The 18,043-nt window shown below is 37.4% G+C and overlaps 1 protein-coding gene across 2 annotated transcripts in view; it reads left to right on the top strand.

The window, feature by feature from the left end:
• The window catches only part of LOC131682290 (hemicentin-1-like), a 257,573-nt gene that overhangs the window by 143,207 nt on the left and 96,323 nt on the right, over positions 1–18,043 (top strand). The window contains exon 1 of one of the 2 annotated variants that reach the window (XM_058963670.1): positions 11,654–11,720. The exons of the other annotated variant lie outside the window; for it this stretch is intronic. Coding sequence (XP_058819653.1) covers positions 11,663–11,720 — 58 coding nt within the window. The 5' untranslated portion in view covers positions 11,654–11,662. Of the gene's footprint in view, positions 1–11,653; positions 11,721–18,043 lie in introns of those variants that run through there. 2 annotated transcript variants of the gene reach the window in all.

Consider the following 18,043-nt stretch of genomic DNA (forward strand, 5'->3'; position numbering starts at 1 on the left):
TTGCAATTTCGAGATTGATGACCGAAGCCCATTAATTTGAAGCATCTCGTCATTGACTTGGTAACCCCAAACTTCAGTAAATACAATTAATACGATTTTTAAATCTACGGTCGTCGTAAGCCGTATCGGTCTCCTATCATCTTCTTTACTGTTTTTTTTCCTATTCCTCTGCAGGCGTCTCTCTTTATCTTTTCTCGGAATATGGATTTCTGGAACCCTTCGGCCTCGTCTGAGTCTCGTTTGTCACTGCTTTCATCTCATTAAGTGACACCCACTACCACTTGCTTGATCCTCGCGTGGACGTTGTTCTTGTCCTTAATGAGCTCGTAGAGCTCCCCTGTTGTCTTCTTAAACTCCGTCGTGTTGGTCTTCCTAAGCTGCAGTCCTTCTCGGGGTGTACTGCGGCAGGATTTCAGCACGAGAGCTAGCACCTGCTCTTCCTGACGCTTGCCACTACGCGAACTCGATGTGGTCACCTGGTTCGATGCTGGCTGTCGCATAAGTTTTGTGCTCCTTGTGAACACGTTCACTTTTCTCGGAAACCAGACAAAATTCCGGCTCTAATTCCGAATGAATTTGACTGGGTTAGTCAATGTGTATTAAATTAGGTTGGTTTCCATCCTGTAACAGTTACTCTTACAGAGTGTAAAAAGAATAATGGGGATAATCTCATCTCGGTCCAACTCATTAGAAAATAAAAAAAACAATAAAAGCGTTTCAAAGTTTTATCGAAAAATTGCTTTGCTTCGAAATTTTGTCAGGTTTCAGTATGATGAAACCATGATTCTTTTGAAATCTACCTCCAGTTGAGTAAAAAACAATGTCGTCGTCGCTAGAGCTTTGACTTTCTCTGTTAAATGTTTAGTGATTTTTGTGTTTTCGAGTAACTCTGGTATATCCGTCTTCCTTCTTATTTAGTTGCCGCCTAGGTACGTTAACTATTGGCTTGAGGATATAGTTTGCTAGGCATTCATTTTTGGGCCGGCTGTCTGAGGCGTATCAGCAGGTGTGTAGCTTGTAGTAGAGGAATTTTCTTTGGTTGTTTCGACGCTGGTTTGCCGTACTGTGCCATCTGGTTACAAAACGGGCACGTTGTCGTCTGCCCAGCGTATGTGCATAGGGTTCTTTGCATTTAGTTAAGACGTTGAGATGATCTACCCTCGAAAGTCAAGCACTAAGGTATAGGTTGGTTCAGCCGTATTCGCACCACCCGAACACCGTTGAGAATTCCAAGGAAAGAGTGCTAGTGCGCGGTGTCAAATTGGGTAGGCGAATTTCCGTCAGATCAAGATGCATATACACGGGTATCTTGTTTTAACGTTTTCATATTCGGCGTCCTGTTACATGTTGTTCTTCGCTAGGAAACTTTCTGCTTTGTCAAAGGAGTTGAACGTTATTAGTACTACTTGTCTCGTATGATGAAGTTGTATGTGTGACACCTTCATTTTCACTTTGATTAACTATTCCACCTTTCGCACTGTGAGTCTAAAATGGGTCAGCGAAAAGTCAATCGCGATTGTGTTCTACCGTAGAAGGCGAAATAAATTTTTGTGGTTCACTCATTTTACTCGCGATTGGGCGAAACGGGACTTTGATGTTCAATAGTTTACAAGTAAACGTGAAAGCGGCGCGGCGCGATTGGTATTTTTATGTTTGCATGATGTTCACAAGCGGTGCGTTTTTTGATCTGTACAAGATTAGGAAGAAGACTGTGAAAACAAAATGAATGAAGAGAATTAAGCGAATCCCGAGTATCAAGAGAATCGAAATAATCCAGGGAATCAACAGTACAAAGAAAAACAAAAGAATCAAGAAATTCAAAAGAATCCCGAGAAACAATAAAATCAGGAGGGCCAAGAAAATCAATAGAATTAAAAGAATAAAGAAAATCAAGAGTACCTCGAAAAACAAATATAAAAAATAAAGTAAACCCAGGTATCGAAAATTAGGAGAATCAAAAGAAAAAAAGAGAAAATCAAGAAACCGAAAATAGCGAAGAAAATAAAGCGTCAACATAATGAAGAGTATTGAGATAATCGAGAGGATCGAGAGAATCTAGAATATCCAGGAAATTTAAAAATCATGAATTGCACGACAATCAGAAAATCAAGTTAATCAAGAGAATCGAAAGAATCCAGTGTGGTTCCCTGGATTCGCTCGACTCTCTTGATTATCTTGAATTTCTGATTTTCTTGGTATTTTTGATTTTTAGAATTTTCTATATATTAGATTATAAAGAGAATCAAAAGAGTCAATGTTGTAAAATGAAGAGAATTAAGGAAATCAGATCACTAGAAGCGATGCTATAGAATAATTAAAGATTCCGTATTCTGAGTGCAGCGGAATATTCATCCCTATGGTGGTTTCTATTCATTTTCTACCGATCAAATTGCACTTCAGTTCAGTTCAGAATAACGCGAGCGATTAACCCTTGTGAAGGCAAGCTAAAATCCTAACATTAAAGGGCAAGCCGGGCCTCTCAGGCCCGTCTAAATTCAAGCTCCTTTTTGCCGTTCTCATATAGAAAGGTTATGCAATCGGTTGAAATTTCGACTTTTTAACCGAGACCCGCAGGGCCAAATCTCTTATACCATTCGACTCAGTTCGTCGAGATCGTAAAATGTCTGTATATGTGTGTGTTTGTGTGTGTATGTATGAATGTATGTGTATGGCAAACAATCTCACCGATTTTTCTCTGAGGTGGCTGGACCGATTTGTACAAATTTAGTCTCAAATGAAAGGTGCAGCCTTCCCATCGGTCGCTATTGATTTTTTTATTGTTCCGACTTTCGGTTCTGGAGTTACGTGTTGAAGAGTACAATCACACAGCAAATTTCATAGAAACTTATACCACCATGATGTCCAAATGATGCAATATATATTAAAATATGTGCAACATTACTTGGCTTTGCATGTCTAGATCATTAATGACCCACCGAAGGCACTTGGACCACATTGGCCAGCTATGCCGGTTTTTGATGCCCTGGGGAAACTTACCAGGTTCCTAAGATAATGTCATACCTATTTCTCAGCGAATTCTTTACCGATTTTTATAAACTTGGTTTCAAATGAAAGGTACAGCATTCTCATTGGCTGCTGTTGAATTTCTAATTGATCCGACTTCCGGTTCCGGAATTACAGGATAATGAGTACGAATACGCAGCAAATCTCGATTTCAGCGTATAAGGCGATGGATGTAAAAAGGTCAAATTTTGTTCAAAAAGGTGAGTACTCGGAAGATCATGTCGACTGTCGATTGATTCTGAGCTCCATTTCGTTTAAACACGACCAACAAATGTTTCAGGGTTGCTATTAATTTCTTCTGATGCATAACCACTCCGGTTATTCATATTTTTCTGCATTAGATTCATCGTTGGAAGCAATATCATTCACATCTTCTTCCTCGCTTTGCAAATCAGTTTCGAAATCGTCTGCTGTTGAATTTGCTCGAATTTCTTCCGTTATTTCAGATTCTTTGAGACGATTGAAAACATGGGCATATCGTCTTATAGCCATTTAAATTTTTAGAACCTACAATTTGAATAATTACGACAACTATAACACAAAGAATAGACAACAAAAATAGACAATAACGACAGAGTTAGGTTATGTTGTATCCAAATAATTGTCAAGTAGACCACAGTGGGTGGAATAAAAGTATTTACCCAAAAAATATTTCACACGTCATTATCGTATGCTATTTTTACATGTATCTATATAAAAGTCAATGTTTGTGTGTATATGATTTATGGACTCGCATTCGTTCTGGAGCGTGTTTGTGTGCTATTGGTTTGGAATTATCTACCTGCCAGATGGCGCCTCGGAACAAATTGTCTTTTCCTCCTATTTCGTTGAAAGTCGCAGCAACGCGCGATGGGTATCAGCTAGTTTCTTATAAAAGAAATGTAAAGAATTCGTTCAAACTTTCAAGATTTTTTTCTTATAAGAAAAGGTAAAAAGATAAAATCAATCAAAACATGAAAAAAATTCCTGCTAATATGAAGATGAACTCATCAAAATGTTTTTTTCAGATAAATATTAATGTATAAAACCCGTGGTATTCCTAGTAAATATTGCATGCACACCGGGCCTGCCAGGCCCGGCTTGCCTTTTTGTGCATGTAAAAAATGCAAACATAGCTGCGCATCACTCCATAGATGAAAATTTCACAATTCTTTATTTTTGTTATAGATTTCAAAGCTACTTATCAACATTTCCATGCCCAAGCTTATACTGCATACACATTTTTTTGTAACTAAAAAATTGTAACGTGCCGGGCCTCTGAGACCCGGTTGCCTTTTTGAGGGTTAATGATAACATAAGGGGCCACATCTTATCCAATCGTTCTTCGAGAGAGTAATTGTTATTTCATTTCTCATAATAATAAATACCAAAGTTTATACAATCCTTGTATTATAAAACTCCCAAGATATTAACAAATCTATTTCGATATACGTGGCAGTGAAGGTAGTCGCTGTTCATCCTATTGTTTTGTTCTTGGAGTGCCATGCTTCGCCGGAATACAGAAGCAAGGAATAACAAAATCGTTCTCGGTTTATTCTATTAAACATAAGCAACACTTCCGACAGTCGGCTTTCCGGAGTTGAAGTTGTATTTTTCAAAAACCGAGCATTTCCGAATTAATTCATCAAACGATAAATCTATTGTAAATTTTCGGCCGCCGGCTGCCGAGAGCATTAACCATGATAGCACTTCTGAGAGTGACATAGATCGTATCACTTATCAAGGTGAATTCAGATTTTGTCAAACTCTTTACCCCATCCTACTAACAAAAACTCCTTCCCATGGCAAATGTGGAGATGCAGAGATATAAACGGTCTCCATAAAAACGTTTATTGCACTAACATTCCTTTCCTTCCCCGATGACTGTATGGATGTGGCCGGCACCGTTATTGGCATTTCAAAGTATAGGAGTCTGAGGATGCATAGCTACTCCTAGGTCCCATTCGTTGATTCTCTATGTATTTTTGCTTGTTCTGGTCAGTCATGGAATAGAAACTACGAATTGTACGGATATCATGCTCATGCTCATTACGACGGATCACTTTTTCGAACGAATGTGATTTGTATTCTCAATAACGACAATAAAAGCAAACGGGAATCAGATTCGATCGAACCACATTCGTTCGAAAAATCAGTCCGTCGTAATGCAGAATAAGACTGTATATCTTAAATTAGATTCATGCTAACACACACTAACACAATCAATTACATATTCTCTCATATACACTCACGATCTCTCCTATTCCATGCGTAGAAATGCTCGTGTCCTTCGCGATAACGTAAACCTGGTTATAAACGCGAACGTGCAATTACAATCATACACACATACTAACATCCGCGATCTTGCCAACATTAAAACATCACGGAATTTAAGTGAACGTGTTACTACTTATTAGTTTATAAACACAATATCAACATTTAATCCACCGTTCGCACGATCATGGATCGATTACGTCCAAATATCCCTACTCTCGGCCTCAGCAGCCTAGCTCCATGCTTTCAGTTGGGTCAACCAATAAAAAATGACGCTCATATCCACTAGGCAACACGTTCCATGGCGACATAACCGGAGATCTGAACCGTACACTGAAAATTAAGTACCACAACCACGGTCCACGCTGACATCCAAGAACACGCGCGAATATGCGAAGGGATACAGGGTTATAAATCGAATTTATAGACTCGAAGTTACATACACGCTAGCACACGCGACATATAAACGAATACGTGATCGAACACGTTAACTTACAAACACCCGAGCCCTTCGCGATGATACTCAAAGTCCATCAGCCCGCACATTTGAACCGTACACTTAACATCACAATCAGAAGGCCCGCTGCAATTGGCCTTAAGCAATGTTTTAGTGTATGATTTTTCCATCTCATCTGAAGTTGTAGTGAGTTTGATTGATTGATTGATATTCATTTATCTAGTAGATATTTCACAAAAATTTACATAATCATACCCTTATTCCATTTTTAACAAATAACAAACATTTTCTTTTGAACACATTCACGTTAATCTTGTCCTTAATATCTCTTGGCAGTGTATTGTAAACTTTTGACCCTTTGTAAAATAAAGAACCTAGCGTGGATGCTAACAGATAAGAAGCTGGCCTTCTGTCGTTTGCAGATTTGGTGTCATACTGGTAAAGGTCTTTACCCCATACAACTCGTGAATGCAGATATTCTGACGCTACTCCTCTTACCAATTTATGAATTAGGAGTAGAGTGAGAAATGTAACACGTAGCCTTACCGAAAGCCACTGCAGTGCATCTAACATGGGTCGAATTCGTAAAACAAGTTTGCAACTTCTGAAGACGGTTCATCTGTTGTTCATTGGAAAGGAATATTATAGAAGGGCAAACCGCTAAATGTATTTTTTTTCGATTATAGAGGTTTTAACCTTTAGATTATTCGCCTCTTTGGGTTAGAAAAATCTCTTATGAAAAATTTCTAACCCTATGTGCGGGGTCGGGACTCGAACCCAGGTGCGCTGCGTACAAGGCAATCGATTTACCTACTACGCTACGCCCACTGATCTAAATGTGGTGATATTAATGTTTTGAACTGATGAATCAAATTCCTCTGCGATAATTCTTTGCTTAACCGACACAGAACTCCATATTTTTTCGCGAAATTTTTTGATAGTGTAGTCGATGTATTTTTTGAAATTTAGATTTTCATCTATAATCACTCCCAGGTATTTAATTTCACTGATACGTTTTAACATATTATTATACAGCTTAACATTAACAAAATCACTGTTCATTGGCTTTTTCCCAACCAATATGCATTTTGTTTTCGTCACGTTCAGTTTCATTTTCTTAAACTTTAGCCAAGAACTCAAACTTTCTAGATCACTATTCAATTTTTCAGTAGCAGCAATAATATTGTCGGAGGCAATAAATATCACAGTATCATCAGCAAACAAGTTTATATCACAGTATTTTAGAATTCTCTTCAAATCGTTAATGTATAAAATAAATAACAGGGGACCCAGCACGCTTCCTTGTGGAACATCCACTGATGTTTTCTAAGCGTCTGACAACACAGAATTGTACTTGGTTCTTTAACTTCGAGGATTCAAATAGGACGAGAACCACTGAAGAGCTGTGCCCGTGAGTCCATATTTTGTCAAAGTGTTCACCAGTCTCTTCCGTGAAATCGTTTCAAACGCTCGCGTCAAATCTAGGAAAACAGCAAACACGCAAAGTCTTTTCTCTAGGCTTTTCTTCCACTTGTCCAAAACCAGCTTCAAAGCCGTTTCACAAGAATGATTTTTTCTATAGCCCGACTGATCCGGTGTTAGAAGCTTGTTTAAGCCACGCAAGATCACCACTGTCGGTTGTCACGGTAAAGATGGACACGTCTATCGATACCAGGACACATGCTAGTGAACTCGGGTGATTCGTAGTTATACTGCCTAAGCTCGACCCTAATTAGCAGAAGACAAAGATTAAGCCCGTACGATATTAAGCCTGTTCTAATGACCCTGCCACTTCTAGTTTTCCGATCTGTTTACTTCACATCCCTGCTCTCACTTGAGTACTATGGCTCTAATTTTTATAACTTTCCCTACCCAGTAATCTCTAGCTAATTGAATGTCGTTAAAATGTAAAAAAAAAATAATTTGTATTTGTATTTGTATTTGTATAAAAAAAGTCCAACTGACAATTTGTCTTAATGAACTATACTAAACTAAGGTAAACTAAACATAATTAAAATAGTGACAATACACGACGACGAAACTGCGAAGAGTTCATGACGAAGTCGAAAATTTCAGCAAACTCGTGGAAGCGACGACTCATTGCTAAAATTGGACTATTGGTAGCGTAGTTAGTGCTGCGCATTTCAGAATGCAGCAGGGCTCGAGGGCGAAGAGAACGGGTAGGCGCGTAGAGGTTGATTTGCGCTAGTAGCTCCGGATCATCATATTCAGCCAGCAGAATCTTTGACACGAAGGTAGCTTGCGCTGCATGTCTCCGGCATGTTAAAGTATTAAGTCCTAAAAGACGACAACGGTCCTCGTACGGTGGCAGGTTTAATGGATCGTTCCACGGCAATTCACGTAACGCATATCGTATGAATTTACGCTGGACTGCTTCGATCCTAAGGCTCCACGTAGCTTGATACGGGCACCAAACGACGTTTGCATATTCCAACTGCGGGCGCACCAATGAGCAATAAAGAGCCTTGAAGCATAGAGGATCCCGAAATTCGTTGGATATTTTGAAAATAAATCCCAGCAAACGATTGGCTCTGTCGATGGTCGCTGAGACGTGATGAGTATACGTTAGCTTATCATCAAGAATGACTCCTAGGTCCTTCACGTGGTCAACGCGTTGTAGTAGAGTTCCTGCGATGTTATAGTTGAAGGTAACCATATTTCTCGTTCGGTAATAGCTGATGACAAAACATTTTGCAACGCTAAGGACCATCATGTTTCTTACACACCAGCTATAAAAGGTGTCAATAAGATGCTGTAGCTCACGGCAATCGGCTTCATTCCGTATAACAAGAAAAATTTTTAAGTCGTCGGCAAAAAACAGCTTTCCTCCACGGCTTAGAACGAAAACCGCATCGTTCACGAACAGTGAAAAAAGTAGTGGACCTAGCGTACTACCTTGAGGAACTCCGGAAGTGTTGAAAAAGGATTCTGAAACAATATCGCCAATTTGAACAACGATTTCACGGTGCACAAGGTAGGATCGAAGCCAATGGCAGAATCTAGTAGAACACCCTAGCTTATCAAGCTTTGTTATCAGTATCTCATGATTAACTCTATCAAAAGCTGCCTTTAGATCAGTGTAAATTGTATCCACCTGCAATTTCTTAGACATTTGTTCCGTGCAAAATGACGTAAAGCAGACGAGATTCGTCTCGACTGAACGTCCTGGGAAAAATCCGTGCTGAGATGTACTAATGTAGTGTCGACAAGCAGAAAATAACGCCTCGTTGATAATTGATTCAAAAACTTTAGATTCGACTCCTAGCGAAGAGATTCCGCGATAGTTCGCTATGTTGCGTTTGTCACCTTTCTTGAATACCGGGAACATAACTGAGCATTTCCAATCCTCAGGAAACGTTTGCTGCTGAAGCGATAGGTTAAAAATATATGCAAGTGGTGTTACAAGTAAGTCCGAACATTTTTTCAATACAGTTGAAGGTATAGCACTGAGGCCGGGTGCATAAGATGACTTGGTTTTCCGAATTGCAGATATAACCATTTGTTCAGAGACAGTAAACACATCCAAATCAACAGCACAAGCAGGAACGTCGCGAGAGGCATTTTCGAGTTCGTTTGCGGTTGGCGAGTCAGTTGAAAAAACACTCGAGAAGAATCTGGCAAACAGCGTACATTTCGCCACAGTTGTCGTAGCTTCTTCGCCGTCGTAAAGCATCTTTGATGGAAGTCCAGTTTCTTTACGCTTCGTGTTGACAAATGACCAAAAGCCCTTCGGGTTTCGGCGTAGATTATTCTGGATGCGGTTTACATAGCGTTTGTACAGAAGCTTGTTGTAACAACGATACTCATTACTGGCTAAAGTGAACATGCGCTTAGAAAGAGGACACCGTCGATTTGTGTACGCACGTAGGGTTTTTGCTCGAGTACGTTTTAGCTTTCGAAGAGTGCTGTTTGACCAGGGTGGCTAATAATGTTTATATGATAAAATCGGTTCCATGTGCAACTTCCACTGGCTACGACCAACCACGAAAATCGCACGGGTGGGAAACTAAACTAAGCTGTTCAACACCTTCATTCTGGACAGTTTTCAACTGAATGATTTCCTGCCAATTCCTTCACTACTTACGTGCACCTTATCGGAGGCTTATGCGCAAGGTTGCAATCTAGTACTGGTTTTATTTTCATTTTCATTGTTTTATAGATGTACCATGTTAATCCGAATCATCACTTTTAATCGTTTCTTACCACTAAAACACTCAAAATCCATTATAGCATTTATTGCCTCTAGTTGACAGCGCAAAGTAACAATTCGTATTTCTTTGAACGTTGATTTTGATGTGTGTCGTTAATAGCTAGACAGTGTCATAAGAGGACCTTAGTCGGCGATTTATTTTCAATTTGAAGATTGTCTACCCACTAAAATCAAATGACAGATGAATCATGCACTATAAGATTTCCATTTCTGCACCCTAACAATCCTTCCCAGAAATGTGTTTGTTGTCAAATACCACATTTACAGCCACTCCTAAAGGCAATTATAATTTATTATGCTCCAAACCGCTCAGACAGCACTTCATCGATAGGAAACACTCTGCAATCCACAATCCGTTTTAACTACACAATCATGTTCTATCGAATTGTCATTCCAACGAGTTCTTTACCCTTTTCTCAGATGAAAATCTGTAAATTTATCGCTTCCAACTAAAGCGATTAAAACCGAAAGCAAGGAATGCGATTCGTCGATTATTTCGTGCCAGCTAATTAAAGCTTATCGTGGTGGAAGAAAAGAGCGGAGATCGTTATTTTGTTTATAATTTCATGGTTCTAACATGTTTGGTTTTCGATTCAATCCAATCTATGCGTGAACAATCGGAAGGTAATAGTGCAGTGTTGAATCGTCCTGCAGGGGAAATTATGAACAGTCATCATGACACCGTGCTGCTACTGAAGCTTTTCAAACAAAAAACTGGAATTGAAAACAATGAGATAATTTTGTGGGAAGAAGCCGGCTCTGATAGAGAGCTAAAATTATCCTAACCAGTGTATTTTAATAGACTCAAATAAATTAGCAGTCACTCACACTCGGCGAAAACTGCTCCGAAATGAAGCGACGAACTCGACTTGGAAACGAAGAACAAACGAAGAAAAGCTGTGAATCCACCACTAAATTACACCGGAAGACAGTTAGAACAATAAAAAGTAAATTAATTTTATCTTTCGCTGTTAATCTCCAGTCCCGATCTGTTGTGTGAACTGGGAACCTCCGGTAGGCTGAATCGTGGCTGGTCTCTCGGTTGGCTGCTTGCCTGGCTAGCCACCGTGGGGATCAATCTAGATTTACCCCTATTGTTCTGAGGCTTTGTTTCGCCCCGCAGTTTCGCATAGCAAGGTGCACTTCCCAAAACGGCTGCCCTCGTCGCGGGTCGTCTTAAGAACATTAACACCACTGCTGTCGTCATTTTTCCTCTTCTTTGTCTTGCCCCATTCAAACCGGTGGTGCACGCAGCCGAGCGGTGGGAACAGTTGGTATGAATTTCACACGCCACAAAAAGCCATTGCTAACAACCTACCGAGCGCGACAGCACCTTGTTGAACCTAAATTAACATTTTAATGTTTTTATTCGCCCCCTCCTTGCTGCAACACTCCACATAACACACTTGAGTGGGCTCTCCCTGGTTCGGGTCAGGGTCCGTAGATGTGCGAAACGGGGGTGACGTCTTTTCTTGGGTCAAGTTCCGATCACCCATCATCGTTGAAGGGGCGGAAGTGCAACGATTTTTTTTAAAGTACGTTATTTCGAGTCCGTGGCAATTATTTCTTTTTTTTTAGCGAATCTGTAAAAATAAAGAAAACAAAAACGCTGAACACATCTTATCTCTATTGTTTTTTTTTCAATATATACTTACTCATCGCATCTATTTCGTTTGATTTCAGGTTGGTCAATCAGCATGCTTTTTCTTCCGTCAAACCATTCTCATGGGCATTCCCAAAAAACAATCACAAAACGTAAGTAATTTGTCGCTAATTCGCTATCATCGGTATATAGAGGCACTCTGCGAATTCCATTCAGATAGAGTTAAACTTTCCCCTAAACAATTTACCATCGTCTGCGTTTCGGTTTTCGACAGCCAGCTGAGAGTGTATACAAGGTGGCTTAAAAAAACCCAGCAGCGTGGACAATCCTCTATGATTTATTGCCTACATTTACGAACGCTAATTACGTCTGCCGGTGGAGATTTTAATTCAACGCTCTGGCGTCCATATCTTAAGTTTACTCGTACGGTCTTATGTGAATTTCATTTCATCCTTGACGAATGTCCAACGCCCGTCGACAGCAATCATCGACAAGGGAGAGTTGGAGAGCAAAAAAAAATACCATCACCACCCGTTAGGTTACAGTTGCTGTTGGACTGAAGTGGCCCAGTAAATTGCTGCCGCTAAATTTTTGACGAATAACAATACGAACGGCAGCAACAACAATCAAATCTTTAATGAAAAAATGCCAAAATGGAAAAGAGGAAAAACTGCAGCGCTTAAAAAAGCATAGTAAAATGTCCCAAAGTTAAGGTAGCTCATAAAAATGATGATAAATGATCCGAAACGAATTGAAAAGTAGGAGAGGAGAAATGGAAGGAAAATCACAACCATTTAAGCGCGAATGAAATGCTGCCGGCTAATGTTGGCAACCGCAAGCGCGGTTATGGTGGTGAAGGGGTTGTAGTTTTGAAGTCTGAGCGGGGTGCAAATTTATGGCGAATTTCGAGAAGTTTACGTTTTATCGTAGAACGCATTTCTTTCTCATGATTGGTTTAATGTATTTCTAAGTTTCTTACTTTAGAGATGACAGTCGTATGCTGAACAAGAAGAGAACTACACAAATCTATGACAAAACGTCGCAAGATTTAATTTCTAAATGTCAAAGCATAGAAAGAGTGTAAACAGTTTACATTCAAATTGTAGGGCGGTCATAGACATACTAAGATAGAGACGAAAATTAAATATGCGAAAAGACGAATCTAACAAAAGTCTGTAAATTATTTTAAGTCCAACACTACTGCACTTGAAATAATTTCCAGACTTCCGTAAGATTCTATTAAAATTTTTACAGTTGAACTGTCGGTAAAAAAATCGATGATTGACTGATCAGATCAATTAACTGGTTTTAGTAGTTTGGTTTTTTACCGAATAACTATAGCAGAAATTTTAAGTTTTTACTAAAACTAAACAACTTAGCCTTATAACGGCCTTGGGAAACTTTTCGTAGTTTGCGAGTACTTTCTTTAACTAAAATAATTACTTCATGGTAAAATTTCGTTCATAAATTCATGAAAAAATCACGATTTCGTGTGCTGAACGATTTACGAAAAACGTGACCAAGTTTCTAAAATCATAAATAATGAACCTCGTATTCCTGAAACTATTTAAGTTTCCAAAAAACTAATTCGCACTAAATATATACAGGGCGGTATATTCGAATGTTTGATTGGGTTACTGTTGTTCCCTGGACGTGTTTAGTTTTTGTTATGATTGTTGTTCATAAGTTGGGAATACACAGCCGACAGTCAAACGATGTTCATGAATTCTGGAGCTTATTCGCGATTTTTGTGAATTTTAGTGATTTATATTCATGTTATCGCGATATTTTAGTCATTGGTCATGGATTTCAGGGTCTTAGTCATAACTTTTGATCTTCTTATCACGAGTAATGTGATTTGTGTCCATGATTTCAGGAACTTTTATTTGAATTCATCATGGCATGACATTTTAGTCACTCGTAGAGATTTATGTTTAATTAAGTTCATGTTTTCTGGATCTTAATCACGATTTTTGTAATTTGTGTTCACGTTTTTAATACCTTCTATGCTTTTGAAATTAACACGTGGAGTAATGTTACATGTTTGTGATATTAACAGTTTTGTCGTGGCATTCGTAATTTTTCTTCGCCCTGTCGCAATCTGTTATTTTTTTGTTGTCAAATATACAATTTTCTTTTTGAATATGATTCTAAACGCCATTTTAAATCAAAATGCTCATAACAAAAATATTCAAAAATGTAGTACTCCTTGAGATATTTTAATTTTTTTTACCACGCAGGTATTTTATTTTTTATGACCTTTTCAAGATATTTGCGTTTCACCATCAACAACAATATAGGTTTTTCAAAAGGCCCATAACATTTCCTGTAACTTCTCTTTTGAAATCAAGGTGATATTTTAACCCATTTGAAAGCTAGATGTAAACAACCAAAATATGATCGAATTATTTAGTTTAATCATCAGACTCTATGGTTGAATAGTATTTTGATTGTTTTCGTATAGCATTCAAATGGTTTACAATATCGTCTTGATGTCAAAGAGAATGTTACAGGCAATGTTATGGGCCTTTTGAAAAACTTATTGTTATCGGTGGAGAAATGCGAACAACTTTTGAAAAGGTCGCAATAAAATAAAATAATTGTGTTGTTAAAACAAAATTTAAAATATCTCTAGATAAACTACATTTCAGAATTTTTTGTTACAAGAATTTTGATTTAAAATGGAGTTTAGTATCATATTCAAAAAGACAATTGTATTTTGATTGCAAATAGTATGGATTATAAAAAAATGTCGAAAGTTGTTGTTAAGAAAACTTTTTGTTGAAAGCTGATCCCAATAACCTGGAAAAGTTCATTTACGTCTTTAAAACGATAAACATTAGATTTTTGGCATTTTATGACATAGTAACGTGAAATACTTTTAAAAAGGGCTTAATCAGTCGAGTTAATTGTTTTTGTTGGAACAAAATTCCAAATATCTCGAAAACTATCGCATTTTGAAAGGTTTTTATTAAATGTCTTTTGAGTTAAAATGATTACTTAGAGGTATATTCTGCAATAAAATTAAAAAAGATTATGTCAATTAGTATAAAATTTGTAATTATTTACCGATAAGTTAACCATCATACAACCAGATTTAAAATACAAAATATATCTTTTCTCTTTAGGTTTTTGTTAAAAAAATATAAAAAATTAGAAAAAATAAGTTTCTTTGCAATTTAAATTTTTAACACAATTTTTTTGTTTTTGTGAAGAATGGCACAACATTTTTTTTCAGTGCGTATTTTTTTCGTATAGAAATATTCATCCCCTGTAACTCGTTCTGAGAAAGTTTTTCTGTATTAAATACAGTGATCGAACAAAAAATATTGAAATTAATGCACGTAAAAATGTCTACGAATCGACGATGGTCGACCTGTTTCTAATGGAATCCCTCTAATACTATCATAGAATTCGACTGAATTATCCTACATACGAACAGAGCCGAGGTTGACACACATTGAAAAAGTGTTTGGTTGTGTGATGCACATACATGAATAGCAATCGAAATTCGTCATTCCATCGTTTATTACCAATGCGGGAATATAAGTTTAATACTGCAATGCACAATTGCGTGGCCTGTTACCGAAAAGACAATAGAATCTTACTTAAACGTAATAGAAACATACTCATCGGATTTTGTTTGCATGAATAATACTTAAAATACTTCAAATTTTGTGAAATAGTTCACGTGAAAATTTCATTACCATGTCGCATGGAATTGGAAATGCTTAGAGATATCATCTAAATATCACAAGTACGCAAAATAAATTGTCAATCATATACTAGGTGCCATGAGCCAGTTCACGAATCCATGAATAATACTTTATGATTTCGTGAACTATTTGACGAGCATGAGTGGTAAGTCGTGACTATTATACAAGAATTCACGAACTAGTTCACGAATACATAAATATTTTATAATTTCGTGATTCATATAATGGGCACGCATGGTAAGTCGTGACTATTATACTAGGAATCATGAATCAGTTCGCGAATACATGAATAGTATCTCAAAATTTTGTGAATTATGTCACGAGCACGGATATTGGATCGTGATTGAATAGATTCATGATAAAATTTGCTGAGTTCACTTCAGTATGAAATCTTTCAAAATATTCTGCCGGGTAATGCAGCAATTATACACAATTACGCCGATACGCCGAACCGAGATAAAATTGTGAGAAAATCATTCCAATTCGGTGTTAACCTTCCAACAGACGTGCTAGTGCACAGAGTTCTGAGTAGCGACTCAGAAAATCATGCGAAGGCGTCTTTGAAAACCAGCGCCTAATCGTTCATTCACACAACTTCAGGAGCGCCAGACATAATGCTTAACTTCCGAACGGGTGCTTATGGACAAACGGCGATACCTTCGTTTTATAAGTAAATACCAGTCCTTTGAGAGTAATGTATAACATAATTACAGTTTTTGCCGATAGTGACGTTATAGGCTAAAATAGAATCAAAATCAGTCTTAACTCTTTACAAAGTAGTCACAAGCGATTTGTTCTCTTCGGAAAAGTTGCGTGTTTTATAATGATGAAAAATATCTACGAACATTATTAGCGCCAAAAATCAGAAACAAAAAAAATTATAAGTAAAATTAAGAATTTGAGTAATTCATCATAGAAAACGTCTCGCATCTCGATTACTGTGGTTGATCGAGACAACATGTTATTTGAAAAATTAAAAAAATACTCTACTCTACAACTTTGTCGAAAATGGCCAAGTGCTATCTCTTTCGGTTCAAATGATAAATTTACTATAGCCTACTATGCTCAATTTAAAAAAAAAACGATATTGCCAGCAATGGCGCTTTTTACACACACACACACAAACATTGCAGAATATGTAAAATCGCTAATATGGGCAGTTTTGACTCCAATGAATTAAGTACCTTAAAACGCTGTTTTGAGTTACTGTGCAATGCAGAGGCAAGAAATATCAGACGCTTTTGTATCGAGGTAGGGCGACAATCGAAACATAGCTAAAATAGGATTTATACTCTTCTGCTACCAAATCAATATCCAGAAAAAATCACATTTGTTTTGAGCCTACGTTACATATTTATAGGTTGCCTTTGTCGATGTAGCAACTGTTGTTCTCGAAGATCAGCTCATGAAATAAAGAATGGAAAACTATTTCATTTAATTAATATCAATACTTTCTGCTTGCAACGTGCATGTTTTTGTTGCCATCAAAGTGAAACTGACGTAATCGGCTGCTTATGCGAGGAAAAGATTTTTTCAGTAAACTGGGATAAGTTAGATATAATAATGAGCGTTAAATTCTGTACTTTTTTCTCAAATTATTTTAGGATACATTTGCTCAAGGGAATATTATTAATAGTGCTCTACTCATGTATCATACTATTCCTTGTGAAGTAGAGAAATGATTCTATATAATTCGGAACAATGAAATAGTTGAGGGGAGTTCAGGTTAAGATCAAAATCGCTTTCTCAGCAAATTTTGTGAAAAATCCCACAAATCTTTTCTTTGGCAGAAACTCTTAAAAATGGAGTATTAGCCTTCTATTAGTAGGTAATAAGAATAACTCCTATTTCACAAGTAATAAAGCAAAACGGACATTATCAATGACTTAATATTATGCTGAATACGTTTTGAGAAGTTAGAGTGGTTAAACCGGTGTTTATGTTTTATTTAAATTAGATTTTCCTTTGAGGGGTTACAAATATTTGTCTGGCTAAAAATAACCGATTTAAAAAAAAATCGGAATTCAAACCGAAAGCAATCGATTTACCAACTACGCTACGCCAACCCCCATTACAGCCAATTATAAATGTTTCAAAAAATTCGTATTCACCCTTTATGTGAAGCTCGTAAATAGATCGAAAACTGTGTTTTATCAAATATTATATATTATTAATATAGTCCACACCTGTAAATCCTATATGAATCATAAAAGACATAAATGTAACGCCATCTGTAGATGAAAAAGGATTTTAATCTCATAAAACTATCATTCTGCGATTAACGTGTGCCGTAGAATGAATTGTCAAACGCGTCCACGAAGTAGAAGTGAAAGGTGGGCAAAATTGTTCATGTGTTGGTATTTTTCCTGAAATATTAAGTATACTGCTGGACTCGCACAACGTAAGAATCTGGAAAATCCAACTAGCGTCAATCGTTTTTTCACTAGTTTAGTGCTAATCCATGATGTCGGAAGCATAGGCAAAATAACAGTTTGAGCTCAGTGTTTACTGTGTTGTATATTTAGGGAGTTTATCAGTGTTTGTATTTGCGTCATCTGCATGTTAGGGTTTGTTCTTTAAACTAGCACAATCTTCTCCAGCTGTGTTAAAAAATGTTACAAGTACACGTAAGCAAATGGTCAGATTTTCAGCATTTTCGTCAGCAAAGATTTTTTGTTTCCTTATTCCTGTGTCTCTCAATGAGCTGGTCAGACTACGAAATTATCGTTATGTCATGTGTGTACTACAATACATTCACT

This window comes from Topomyia yanbarensis, chromosome 2 (genome assembly GCF_030247195.1).
Source record: "Topomyia yanbarensis strain Yona2022 chromosome 2, ASM3024719v1, whole genome shotgun sequence".
NCBI classification, from domain to species: Eukaryota; Metazoa; Arthropoda; class Insecta; order Diptera; family Culicidae; genus Topomyia; species Topomyia yanbarensis.